At 34.4% G+C, this 13,771-nt stretch overlaps 2 protein-coding genes across 8 annotated transcripts; one reads left to right on the top strand and one right to left on the bottom strand.

Annotated features, from left to right (window-relative positions):
* The first annotated feature begins 2,801 nt into the window (after window positions 1-2,801).
* LOC127942366 (prostate stem cell antigen-like) lies at window positions 2,802-4,205 on the top strand. Its single transcript, XM_052538073.1, has 5 exons — window positions 2,802-2,855; window positions 2,929-3,048; window positions 3,338-3,469; window positions 3,594-3,701; window positions 3,808-4,205. Exons 1-5 carry the CDS (start codon window positions 2,807-2,809, stop codon window positions 3,996-3,998), a joined length of 600 nt encoding a protein of 199 aa, XP_052394033.1. The 5' UTR covers window positions 2,802-2,806; the 3' UTR covers window positions 3,999-4,205.
* Window positions 4,206-7,639: 3,434 nt separating this feature from the next.
* Window positions 7,640-13,662, bottom strand: LOC127941445 (cyclin-dependent kinase 9). Of its 7 annotated transcripts, none has more exons than XM_052536483.1 (9): window positions 13,543-13,577; window positions 13,259-13,372; window positions 11,507-11,631; window positions 10,909-10,990; window positions 10,726-10,816; window positions 10,235-10,401; window positions 9,946-10,117; window positions 9,716-9,864; window positions 7,640-8,548 (listed from the first exon to the last, which is right to left on the bottom strand). In XM_052536483.1, the coding sequence occupies exons 4-9, from the start codon at window positions 10,927-10,929 to the stop codon at window positions 8,183-8,185; spliced, it is 966 nt and encodes a 321-aa protein (XP_052392443.1). In that variant the 5' UTR covers window positions 10,930-10,990; window positions 11,507-11,631; window positions 13,259-13,372; window positions 13,543-13,577; the 3' UTR covers window positions 7,640-8,182. The 7 variants fall into 7 exon arrangements, with proteins under 7 accessions (XP_052392443.1, XP_052392444.1, XP_052392438.1 ...); XM_052536484.1 differs by having other exon boundaries at window positions 13,548-13,571; XM_052536478.1 differs by lacking the exon at window positions 11,507-11,631 and having other exon boundaries at window positions 13,543-13,662.
* Window positions 13,663-13,771: the final 109 nt, after the last annotated feature.

Genomic DNA, 13,771 nt, shown 5'->3' with positions numbered 1-13,771 from the left:
TTAACACATTTTTTCTTTCTCATGCTATCCCATGTTTCTTTTGGGTGCTGAAAAGTGTTTTATACATAAATAGATATTTCATAAATATTTCAAAAAGTGTGGTATTATGATTATGTGACATGAATATATATTAAGAATATAATGAACTATTTGTAGTTTGGCAAAGAAAATACGTTTTCCCATCATAATTAAAAAATAAAACATTTTAGAAAAGTAGATTGTTAAGAAAAATCACTAAGTATTTTAATGTAAAATTTAATTCAGTGATGTGAATGCATTTTGAGGTCAGCTTTCTGCATTTTGGGAAAACTCTCATAAATGTGTGGAAGATAAAAAAAATGGCATTTGCAATCATATCTCCAATGCACCTTCGTAAACAATGATAAAAATGTAATTTTGGCAGGAGCACGTGAATACTTAAGATTGTTGAAAGAAAAAGGCTTGCAGCGCCATCTAGTGGACAGACGCCTTCAATGTTTCTAAAGGTCTACTGGCGGGGAGCAGGATCATAAAATGATTTAAGCATACTGAAGTTAGTGAGATTGATCCTGTTGATCCACAACCTCTGTAAACATATAACTATGCCCTTAATCACTAAATTGTTGTTGTTGTTTATATAGGCCTACTGACTCTTTATATATTTAGTAATTGTTTGGCAGTGTCTCTATTCATTGAGATTGAGATTGAGATTCATAGATTCAACACTAGATGGTGGCAAACGACCGTATAACTTTTTTTCACCTTTATTATTATTCTGAGATGCTCTTTTTGAGGTTTGTACTCTGAATTCCCCAGACAAAACTACACTAGGTATTCCTATGACAGCTGCTGAACAACTGCTAAAATACTGCTGAAACTGACTGTTTTAAATAAACAATCAAGTTTATTTGTTTCTTTCTTCCTCAGAGAATTTGTGCTGAAATATTGACAAGACCAAGCAGGGGGACGTGAAAAGTTACTGTTTTGGCTTGCTTAATCATTAAAGTTGGGATTATTTTGTCGCTTGTGATGGATATTTCACATTTCCAATTGAAATGCCCTTGTACAATGACTGCAATTTAATAAATTAGATTTTTAATCAGAGAAAGGGGATTATTTCACCAAAAAATTACCAAAATAAGACAACAATAAAGAGGGAACTTGGCTATTTTATTATTATTATTATTATTATTAATATTAATATTAATACAACTTAACACAAACAATACAATGATAGATCAGATATATAAATATGTATGTTACAATATTGAAAAGCTACCCAAGATGAGCCATGGTACAAGTACATATGTACAATACATGAAAGAAAGAAATAAGAAAGAAAGACGGAAAGAAAGAAAGAAAGAAAGACCCAGACTTGTCTTAAATCCCAAATAGTAAGAATGACTGAATTAATTTATTGAGTAATTTCAGATTAATTGTTATATTTAAGCATTACACAACACTAGCTACATATAATGCATAGTAGGAATATTAGCGATTCTGGCAGTGATGACAATAACGTAAACAATAATCAGTCATGATTATGTGTTATGCAACTTTTTGCTTAATTTTTTTGCTGAATGTTTTTCCATGTTCTTAAAAAGAGAAAATGGGCTGTTTTAATATAATGTTAATGTATAACAATAATTTAGAATATTTCAGGAGACAGTTCGTGCTTCTCACATTATGCATTCTCTTACACAGCATGAATCTGATCCACAAATATATTTGAAGAGCTCTTAAAAATGCATGCATTTTAAATGCATAACTAATATATGTTGTTTTGTATGTGTGCACAATACAATCCACAGATACATATACAAGTTATTTTGTATCTGTAATGTATACACAAATAAATCATGTGTCATTTGCATGGTGTGCGCTGCTTCAAAAATATAGAATTCTGATATTCTCACAATAAACAACACAACTTGTGTGCTCGTATTTTGGAGGCACATTATATAATGATTTAACAAGATAACATAAATGTTGAAAAATGATTGGATTTAGAATATTTATATGCTCTTTGTAAATCACAAATTTACTTCTCCATGGTTGCATTGCAAGTTTTATCAACTTTAACGATGGACTAACATACAGGGAACAACAAGGCTGAAAATAATTAACAATAAAAAAATATTTTTCAGCATCATCTGTACTTTCTAGTTCTTTGAGTCTAGTTCTTTACCTGTGTTTAATTTTAGTTTCCTCATAGTTTTCTCATTACTCATTAATTCATTGCTTAGTCTTATTTGTTCCTTGTTTCACTGTTCGGTTCAGTATTTTGTCTGTTCTTCTTGTTATAAGGTTTGGCTTACTGCACCCTGTGTTTCGGTGTGGGTTTTGTTTTCATTTAATAAATCTGTGTAGAAAATACTCCCCGAATGTGATGGAAGAACAGACCTAAAAACATGGAGCAGTGGTTCAAACCTCCTCTTCATCCATAGAGACTGATTCACGTGTGACTTCATACCTCATACAAGATTAACCTGGTTTTTCAATAACATTTCATCCTCACCACTGAATGGAGGTTATACCTCTGAATCATTCAACAAAGTATCCACAACTTTTTTTCTTCTGCAGAACATAGAAGATTCTTTGAAGAATGAACATTCATTTTAAGTACAAAATCACTTTAAGATGGTTGGTTTAAATAGCCCTTTACATTCCTTGTAATTACTTTATCCTCCCAAGTAAATGATCTCTAATTTTCTAGCAATGTTTGCTTCTGTTAAGCTTTTATTTGCTCATGAAGACCCTCCCCTTTGAAAAGCTATAAGATGAGCGCTGAAAAAGGCACGTCATTTCATTCAGCTCCTGATCAAAGATGGATCTGCATATCTCAGTTTTTCTTCTGTCCGTTCTCTTCACTGCAGGTACAAAGAGTGTTTGTAATGTTATTCAGTACAAATACAGATTATTGATGTGTCTCTTTTTTTTTTACTAAAGGACACTCTTTCAGCTGTTATGAGTGTATGGGTCTGACGGGTTCTTGTTCGGATCAAAAGATAAAATCATGTCCCAGTGGATTCTCCAAGTGCATGAGTTCAACAACAGTAACAAATGTTGGTAAGTCCAGTATGATGGGTTTAAATTCACTGTTATTTTTGAGTGATGGAGATGCTGGTGTTTTTTACTGGTGCTGCTTCACTGGGAATGTATTTTCTTACAGAATTGCTCATTTGCTCACAGAATTTACATTTGTTATCACTGAATGTTCTGTGTAGATACAACATAATTGACAATATAATAAAAAAAAAATTTAAGCAATATTTGTTACATGTTGCCATTTTCAAATACATTTTCTGTCAAAAGAATACGTTGAACTGGTCTATCCTAAATGAATTTTTGTTTTCAGGTGAAATCAGTTTTAAAGTGAAGCTTAAAGATTGTGCTCCTGACTGTGCAAGTGGATCCATGAACATCGGCCTTGGAAAGATGTCTTTTTTGTGCTGTAACACAGACCTGTGTAACGTCAGGGATGCTCCAGGTATTGTGCTTTAATAGCAAGAAAAAAATGTATAATAAAAAAGAATAAAAATGAACACTCATTTTACTTCCGAAGGACATCAGGAGTTATTTCATTATGTTATATTTTGCACTACATCCTGCAGATCCCTCTACTGTAGCCAACGGAAAGAAATGTTACTATTGTGATGGACAGAGCTGCTCAAACCCATTGAGTTGTTCAGGGAGTGAAGACCGCTGCTTTACAGCAACAGGTGAGAATCTGGAAAAGACAAAAGTTGCTATTTTTATCTCTGTGATGTTTGGGAAATTTACCAATTTCCATCTTAGACTAACTTGTGTTTTCTGTCTTGTCATCAGGGATTTTCGAGGGTCTGTCAAAAGTTGTAAAAGGCTGTGTTTCTAAATCTGTTTGTGATGCTTCTGCATCAGTTGGTGATGTTCAGGGTGTCTCATGTTGTTCAGGGAACCTGTGTAACAGTGCTAATGGTGTCACTCAGAGCTTCCTGTTCCTCTGCTGTTCTCTGCTCTCCTTCATCCTGCTGCACTGAATCCAGCAGATCTGCACATTCTACAATCAGACACTGTACTGAATATAGAGCTTGTGTTTTCTCTGTACTATGTATCTTTGGTGTGTTTTGATTTAGATGTGACATTCTAAGAATCAAAATACTACATTAATACAGTCTTTTATGCTGTAAAAAGTCATTAAGTCATGTTTTATGTTTTAATTCTTAAAATAAAAAAATGAATAAAAAAGATCATTATGTTCAGAATAAGCATGTTGTCACGAGTGGGTTAGACACAACTCTACATTAACTTAATATGGAATACCAATCCTGACTATATTATAAATAAATAAATACATTAATAAATATACAAAGAAATAGAAAAATGCAAAAATAAATTACATGATATATATAAATAAATATACAAAGAAAAGTAAAACATTTTTTATATTTATTTCTACATTTATTTATTACCATGTTTATGTACTCATATACATATTTATTTCTACAGTTATTTATCTTAGTTATAGATCTTGTTTCTGTTTATGGCCAAGACCCAAACATACCTGCTTTTGTCACAGCAGCTGCAGAATGTTTGAGCAGATAAATGATCTGAAACAAACTACTAACATTAGGATTAAACATTAAAAGTCCTTTGTCTACACAATCAAGTTTGCTTGACTCTGTGTCACAGGGGAAACATTTGCCAGGTTTGATTTATGAATGAATTTGTTGATTTGAAAACTCCATTCACATCAGTGATGCAGAGAAATCAGTTTTATTGGACAAAAAGTTTTATTGCATAAAATGTTTTATTGCATCTTCATGGTTATGTATATCTACATTTCTTTGTCAACTCAACAATATACAGGCAACAGAGAACTACAAAAAGAAATGTACAGTATGTTTGCTACTGGAACACAAGAGCAGCTCTAAATGTGCAGACTCGTAAGATTGGTAAAAGCAAACTGAAGAAAGTTGTCCAGGATGGAAACCAGCACATGCCCAGCATCCCAGTGTCAAAACATACATGACCAGCATATGCTGTTTTTTCAGCAGGGAGTTGTTGAAGTGAATAAAATAGCCTTGATGCCTTTACTTACAGGAGTTCCACAATGTAAACTACATTTTTCAATGAAAATTATTCATCATTTGGACTGATTGTGGCACCTGTGTGTCACAATAAATATGAAACAGATTTGAGTTGTTAGAACTGATGAGCTGTAAATGAACATTAGAGAAACACAAACGCATCTGAATGTGAGGCACGGAGGAAATTTAACAGTAAATTTAGCTAGCTAGTGACTGGTCCCCGGTCAGATACTGGAGTTTAAGGTCCTGTTGTTTTCTAAAACAGAAAGAATATTGATCATCAAATGTTTGCCAGCACTAAAATACATCCTTGAACGTGATAATGAATTCATGCCAGTCCGTAAACTCACCTCATCCTGAAGCTTCTGGTTCATCAGAATGAGACTCTACAGCTCTGACTGGATCATGAGAGACTGGAGATGAAGAAGTCGTTAGGTTTAAGTCGGCTTCAGACAGTGGCATGTGAAAGTTTGGGAACCCCTTGCAGAATCTGTGAAAATGTGAATAATTTTAACAAAATAAGAGATCTCATACTAAATGCATGTTATTTTTTATTTAGTACTGTCCTGAGTAAGATATTGTACATAAAAGATGTTTACATAGTCCACAACACAACAAAAAATTGCTGAAATTATTAAAATAACCCCATTCAAATGGGTTATACAGAACTATTTAAAAAGATTCAAACATTCACTGATGCTCCAGAAGGAAACAAGATGCATTAAGAGGGTGAAAACTTTTGAACACAATGAAGATGGCCAAATATTTCTTATTTTGTTGAAATATATATATTTTTCCATTTAGTTCTGCCCTTCGTAAGCAACAGAAGATGTTTCCGGGAACACAAATTACGTACTATAAATCTTCAAATTCCAAAAGTTTTGACTTAATGCATCTTGTTTCCTTCTGGAGCATCAGTGAATGTTTGAATCTTTTTAAATAGTTGTGTTTGAGTTGTCCTCAGTGTGATAAGGTGCATCTCAAAATCATAAAGTCCCTGCTGGAAAGGGTTCAAATATGCAAAGATGCTGGAAAACTGAAGAATCTGCAGGACCTTAAAGATTTTTCTGAAGAACGCTGCTCAGTTTAACTGTTCAGAACAAACAAGGGACTCATGCACAACCATCACAAAACAGAAAGACAGTCGAGGATCATCAGGTAGGACGCAGTATTAAGCTTTTGAATGGGGTTATTTTAATTATTTCAGCATTTTTTTTTATCTTGTGGACGAATTGTAAACATCTTTTATGTAAAATATCTTACTCAGGACAGTACTAAATAAAACATAATATGCATTTAGTATAATCTCTCTTATTTTGTTAAAATTATTCACATTTTCCCTGATTCAGCAACGGGTTCCTAAACTTTCGCATGCTACTGTAAATTAAAAGAGTAGCATTAGAATAATGGAAAATAAGACTTCTATTTGTTCATGTGTGATTTAACACATTTCATCACAATTCTCACAATTTTCACTTTAAACAAAAATGACATCAAATTTAACGTTCAGGCAACAAGTGTGTATATTTCTTAAATACAGTATTACAAGTATTTTTGTAACATCAGGTGCCAACATGTCATAGTCACTCTGTGGAGATTCTAAATTAACAAGTAGAGATTAATGCTTTTGAAATTATGCTTTATCATGTCATATCTATTGTCAAAAGGCTTCATTATTTTAATTGTTTGTTATTGGATGATCATATTACTGAATAATTTGTACTGGTTTTATAAATGTGTAGACATTTGATGACATCTGTATAATAAAAGTGTCGTATAATTAGTCTCTTATTAGCTTAAACAAACAAAACATGCCCTAAAATTTGAAAAATAAAATAAAATCGCTCAATATACAATTAATATTTAATTGTAATTGATGAATTGTTAACGTAATTAAATGGATTACATTTCAGTTAAACATTAGCAACTGCTTTATAGAGGTGTTTTTATTCACCTTTGGCCGAAGTCCTGAGTTTTTGTTGCATTTACACAGGTGACCACAGGTGAGCGTGTGGAGATCCCATTGACAGTAAAAGATAGAGAGATACCAACGCTTGCAAAAATCATCCCTGAATAGGGAACGAGATGCTGCGGTGACGTCACCTGCTATGGGAACACCTTCGGTGTGACGAATGTCTGAAGCCCTATACCATCCCGCCAATCCTATTGGCCAAATAGCGCTTGGCACCGCCCTACGCATGCGTACGCATCGATACCTGGGTGCCACGCGCCATTTCGCTCAGATTTCATGACTGAAGAAAAATGCTATCAAGGTACGGCACGGCCAGGACGTGGTTTAAATATTAATTTAGTTTAAATATCTAAGTATCTCTCTCTAGATTTCTGAAGGTCTGAGATTTAGATAAAAAAAAAACCCATCTGACCTCTTGACCAACTAACAAGCTAATTAAGAGATACAAAAGATTTAGATTCTTATACAAATGGATTCATTTGTGGGTGATATTTCATCCAGAATAAAGTTTCAACCACAAAGTACTTGTTGAAACTGAAACTGACATACTTGTTGAAACTGACTTTTTACTCAAAAGTTTCTACACAATTGACCCCAAAAATCACAAAACAAGGCTGGGAAATGTGAGAGTTTTTATTGGTGTATGATACTTACAAGTAACTTATACACCAATATCTCAATCCAACCCAAACACACGATCTCACAAATAAAAACATCTTTTAAAAAAAATAAAAATAAAATCTGAAAAGATCAGGTGTTTAAATAATGGTTGCTGGTTCTCCCAGACTAACTTAACATTTTCAGAAGTATTTTCAATGTGAAAAGCAGACTTTTTATAGGATGTACTATACTGAATCTGTGCTTGAAAACATTAAGTACACTTTTTTTTGTCCCACAATGCAGCATAATAAACTCACGCTGTCGCTGGATCAGCACAGTATGGATTAAGCAGTTCATATCACTGGGCTCATCAGTATTTTTTGTGATTTAGATAAAGCTTCTGTTAGTGCAAACACTAAACAAGAACTATATTTGCAAACACAATATTGTGATGTAGCAATAAGTTGAAAGGGTCTTATATTCTGTAATCGGACCACTAAAGTTTCCTCCTATTCAATCAGGAGTCTCTCTCTCCTTGACCAATCACAGCTGGCTGTTTTAATCAAAACACTCTGTCGAACTCTGATTGGCTGGTGGTGGCAGCGTTTCTGTTCTGATTGGCTGGCTGCTGAGGCATGTGTCCTCTTCTGCGTGGCGGCGCCAGGAATTCAAACATGGAGGTGTTGTGTGTGGACAGCATGTTTTTGAGGTCAGAGGGCATGGGGTCGGACCAGAAGAAGTCGTGGTTGAGAGCATCATCACTGTCTATTCTCTGAGCCGGATCCAGAACCAGCAGTCTGTCGATGAGGTCCAGAGCGTACGGGTCTTTCACATAAGCCTTCAGTCTGTCCTTCACCTTACGCTTCTGACCTTTAGGAAGCTCCATCTTCTGATACAGCTCATACTTCTTATCCACACCGGGCCAAACCTGAGAATAAAGATAAAAAATTAAAACAAGTAAACTAGACTCAACCATGAATCGAACTTAGATGCATGTTTCTGCAAATGTTTGTACTCATTTTGAGTTAAATAGACGCATATATATATATATATATATATATATATATATTTTTTTTTTTTATGGATTAAAGTTTTTGTAATCATTTTGTTAATATATACATATTAAGCCAATTCAAGATTTATCTTAGCTTTTTGTACAAATTTTATGTCAAATATGTAAACAAATACATCTGAAAAATTTAAAATAATTTAAGTTACATACTTAGCGTTTTGTACTCAATGTTAAATATTCAAAGGGGGAAAATGCCTTTTCTAAATATAGGCAAACAAATAAGTAACGTTTTTATGTTTTTTGCACTAATGTTAAACAACTGCATATAACAAAATCAACAGAATCAAGTTAATATTTACACTTTTCGTACTTGTGTTAAAAAAAGATTGAGATTCAAGATTCATATTTATGTTTTTGTCCTGATTTTATGTCAATGATGTATGACTTCAATTGTGTGCCTTTCAGAAGCTTGCGTTCTGCAAATGAACATCACAAAGAGGCACAAGATCGATTTCACAGTCCTGTTTCCTGCCGGTTGAACTTAATTCAAAGAAACTGTTCTGAAGGATTTTTACCATCAACACTTGACCAACAAGCAACACTTTCTACTCTCTTTCTATTCTGTTTTTCTATTATTTAAAAAAAATAAATGTTACAAGCAGTGTGCTTGAATAAATGGGACTTGTCACAGAATCTTTTTGTTGATTTTTGGTCTTCATTTATAAGTTTCTTCAGATAAAAACATCTGTTAACCTGTTAACTGTCACTCACATTTTTGAATATAGACTTGAAAGTGCATGATCCAAACCTGCATTTTTATAATTCATGACTGAAAACATTTAACATGATTTTGATGTTGCATTTTCATGGTAATGCAATGTTTGAATTTAAATTATTAAATGTAAATATTTGCAAACAAATAGGGAAAAAAAAACTCTTACCACAAAATGAAAATAAACCCAGAAGTAGAAGTCACTTTAAGAAAAAATTTGAACATTGGATCTAAACAGTAATCTGTCTCATCATCTGTGATCTGATCACTCAAAGCAGATCCCGTGTGTAAAGTGTGCTTGTGTGTGTTACCTCAGGAGTAATAGAGCCACACAGCTGACTGATGAGTGTGAGCTGGTGCTGTTCTGTGTTGCCCTGCATGATGGGGCTTCTGGTCCACATCTCTGCCATGATACACCCTCCACCCCACAGATCTATGGGAGGCCCATAGTCTCGCTCACCTAAAAACAAAAATAGACAAAGTGAAAAAAAAAAAAAAACATTATACCCAATAACAAGCGTTTCAACTGGGGTTCACTTACCCAGCAGCAGTTCAGGTGGTCGGTACCACAGTGTGACGACCCGGTTTGTGTAGCGGTTCCCCTGACTGTTCTTAGCCAAACTAAACGCCCTGGCCAATCCAAAATCAGCCAGCTTCAGAACGCCTTCTCTGGTGATCAGAACATTAGCTGCTTTCATGTCTCTGTGGAGGATCTGACACAAACACACAAAATACTTTAAACATCACAGGGACAAATCTGAGCCTGTTTCTTAGTCGTATTTTCATCAGATAATCTGGAATATTACTAGGCAAACTGTACGGTGTCTCACCTTGTTTCTGTGTATGTAGTAAAGTCCGTTCAGCAGCATCTGCATCACCTTCTTAATCTCAGCCAGAGTGAATTTAACATTAGCGTTGCTCAGCAGTCCAGCGAGGTCGTGCTCACAGAAATCAAACACTAGATAGATGCTGCCCTTGTACCGGTTAAACTGAGTGGCTGGAGGGAAAGAGAGGAGAAAAATAAACATTTATAAGAAATAATTAAACTTAATATTGTACAAATGTCTCCAATAAGACCTTCGATGGACAGATTGATATTAATCACACCTGCTTGACAAACTGATTAAATATTTCAGCAGAGTAAAGCAAAAAAAAAAAAAAAAGGGTTAATAATTTTTAAAACTCATTTCAATGAATTTTCCAGGTATACCTTGATAATTCCAGATTTTATGCTAAATTTCCATGTCAAAATAGCAGCTGTATATCTTATGACAGCAGATACACCACAGAAAGACTTAATAAAGACTGTGTAGGTCTTCACCTTTTGTCCTGCAGATCTCAATGAGGTTCACCACATTCTCATGTTTGAGCAGCTGTAGGATCTTGATCTCCCTCAGAGCTGTGATGGGAAACTGAGGGGAAGAACACAAATCTGTACTTTTAATCAAGAGTCCAATGATCGTGTAACTTGATTTCCATGTAGGATGAAGCTTTATGTTCTCACCCCTTCTTTCTCATTCTCCATAAGTACTTTTTTTAAAGCCACCACCTTCCCCGTCTGTCTGTGTTTGGCCTTGAACACCTCCCTACAGACAGAATACATCACTGAATCACCAAAACACTGGTTACTTCTAAACCAAAATATACATGAGGTTCAAAAAGATCTGGTTACATCAAACCGGATATCACAAACTGCTTTGTTTTGAACTCTCACAACAGACATGGAAGAGAAGATAATGCTGAATAAAGTCATAGTTTTTGCTATTTTTGGACCAAAATGTATTTTTGATGCTTCAGCAAATTCTAACTGACCCTCTGATGTCACATGGACCTTTCTGGACATGAGGTTAAGGTAAACTTTATTACCCACCAGTAGGAAATACATGGACAGTATACCGTACACACAGCTTCAATGGAGGGACTGAGAGCTCTCGGACTAAATCTAAAATATCTTACACTGTGTTCTGAAGATAAATGGAGGTCTCACAGGTTTGGTACGACATGAGGGTGAGTTATTAATGAAATCATTTAGATTTTAGGGTGAACTAACCCTTTAAAGGAACAGTTCACCTCAAATGACAACTTGCTTAAGATGTACTCACCCTCAGACAGTCCAAGAGTTTTTTTCTTCATCAGAACAGATTTGGATAAATTTAGCATCACATCCCTTGTTCTCCAATGGACCCTCTGCAGTGAATGGGTGCCGTCATAATGAGAGTCTAAACAGCTGATAAAAAAAACATCAAAATAATCAACAATTAATCCACACCACTCCAGTCCATCAGTTAATGTCTAGTGAAAAGCAACATGTTTATAGGAAATAAATGTATATTAAAACAATTTTACCTTTAAATAGTCACAATCTATAATAACTAAATATTTTTACGTTTTTCAGATAAATAGTTTTTGATCTGTGCATATTTCTCTGCTGTTTGAGTCCTTTTTTTATTCATTTTTTTTCTGGAGAAAACAATATTATGTATAGAGGAATCGGTCTGAAGTTAAAAACATGTTGATATGTTTCTTTCCTTTTTTCTTTTTTTTTTTACAAAGTTTTTTTTTTACTTCAAGACATTCATTGATGGACTGGAGTGGTGTGGATTACTGCAATGTCTTTATCAGCTGTTTGGACTCTCATTCTGACTGCACCCATTCACTGAAGACGATCCATTTGTGAGCAAGTGATGTTATACCAAAGTCCTTTTGCTTACTTTTGTGTGGAAATTCATCAAGATACAACGCAGAGATTACACAAACCACTCAAATATGCAATACTTTACATTTTCGGAGAGCTGATTTTGTTCTTAATGTTTTGTAAGATCAAGGTTTCTGACTGTCAAACGAGATGCACAGAGATTTCTGATAAAGCATGTTTTATTAACTTTATTTGATAACATAATTTATAACTGTAACTGTACAATTAAACAATGTAATTATGGTAGGTTTGCATTAATTAAATGATCGCTGTTTGCATTCTTGTGTGTTTTTATCAATGTTTATTTGTTTTGTGAAAGATCTGCAGCATAAATCATTATCCGAGCAGCGCAGGTATATTGTTATTTTTTTGCATTAATTATCAGATAAAACAGATATTTAAATTAGTCATGTATTAGTTAATTGTGTAAAATAATAAAATATGTTGTGAAAATAATGATGAAACAACCAGATGTGTGTAAAATTGAGAAATGGATACTTATGAAGATAAATCGCAGCCCATGTCTCACGAGGTAAATATTTCATTTTAAAAAATCAATGTAATACAAACATTTTCGAGAAATAAGTAATTTGTACATTTACATAATTGATAAGATAAAAATACATTATGTAGCTGTGTATACACACGAGTTCAACTTTCATTTCAAGTGTATTAAATTCATTCACCAGATCCAAACATACACAAGTTTCAAATCCACTGGCTCAGTTAACATTTACAGTATAGTAATAATATCAGTGTATATGTTATTTGCATTTGAATTGATATTATAAATCATGTAAACATATAGAAGGTAATATTTGGATTTCCCCGGTTCTCAGCACTGACGTTTAGCACAACCGGAAATATCTACGCACACACTCGCAAGACCGGAAATCCAAGATGGCGGAGATATGAAACTAGCCCATGTGAGGATTGAGGAAGTGTCATGTCTCTTATAAATTGTGGTTATAGTAAATTTCTCTAAATCATGAAACATAGCCTATCTACATCTTGGATGACCCGAGAGTACATTTTCAGCTTATTTACATTTTTGGGTGAACTATGAAAATCACATCAACCACTGTTTTCCTGCCAGGGGATTACAGCAATAATAAACATCAAGGTTAAATGTGAGTTTACCAAAACACCAAATACTCACCCAAATGTGCCCTGGCCGATCTTTCCCAGCTTCTCATATTTAGAGAACTCATCACAGAAGGGAAACTCGACCCCATCATAGTATTTAGACATGATGGCGGCCTCTCTGTCCGGCCTGAACACACATTACAGGCATAACTGTTTAAAACACGACGAAAAGCTCCGTTTACCTTCTGACGTTCTTCCTTTGAACTCATTATAACGACAAGACTCTTAGATGTGTTAAAGAGAAGCAAAATCGAGTTTTTAACACTTTCAATTACTGATAAAAGAGAGAATATTAACCTTACGGGTTTGTCGAGCTGCATCCTTGCTGTTCCTCTGCGGTCCGCAGGACGGACTCAACCTCGGCAAGAAAACACTCTAGCGCCACCTGCAGCCCGGAAGATCAGCGGTTACTACACAAAGCTATTCTACAGTCAAAAGGTAGTTTAAAACATTTTTATTGTTCTGTAGATCGAATCTATTGGTTCAAAACGATTTTTGCACATCAACGCCATACTTAATCTATTAC

The sequence above is a fragment of the Carassius gibelio genome, chromosome A21, assembly GCF_023724105.1.
Source record: "Carassius gibelio isolate Cgi1373 ecotype wild population from Czech Republic chromosome A21, carGib1.2-hapl.c, whole genome shotgun sequence".
Lineage (NCBI taxonomy): Eukaryota > Metazoa > Chordata > Actinopteri > Cypriniformes > Cyprinidae > Carassius > Carassius gibelio.
The sequence above is the reverse complement of the archived record's forward strand: the minus strand, read 5'-3'. Positions and strand labels throughout refer to the sequence as shown.

What these genes read in the sequence shown, in the direction of transcription:
- LOC127941445 (XM_052536478.1), bottom strand. Translation starts at nt 13,565, where the DNA reads ATGCAGCTCGACAAACCCGTAAG. An exon ending in TGGAGAATGAGAAAGAAGGG is followed by an intron (nt 10,817 to 10,908) that starts GTGAGAACATAA and finishes TCTTCCCCTCAG; the next exon opens with TTTCCCATCACAGCTCTGAG. An exon ending in TGAGATCTGCAGGACAAAAG is followed by an intron (nt 10,402 to 10,725) that starts GTGAAGACCTAC and finishes CTTTCCCTCCAG; the next exon opens with CCACTCAGTTTAACCGGTAC.
- LOC127942366 (XM_052538073.1), top strand. Translation starts at nt 2,807, where the DNA reads ATGGATCTGCATATCTCAGTTTTTCTTCTGTCCGTTCTCTTCACTGCA. An exon ending in GTCCGTTCTCTTCACTGCAG is followed by an intron (nt 2,856 to 2,928) that starts GTACAAAGAGTG and finishes TTTTTACTAAAG; the next exon opens with GACACTCTTTCAGCTGTTAT. An exon ending in CCGCTGCTTTACAGCAACAG is followed by an intron (nt 3,702 to 3,807) that starts GTGAGAATCTGG and finishes TCTTGTCATCAG; the next exon opens with GGATTTTCGAGGGTCTGTCA.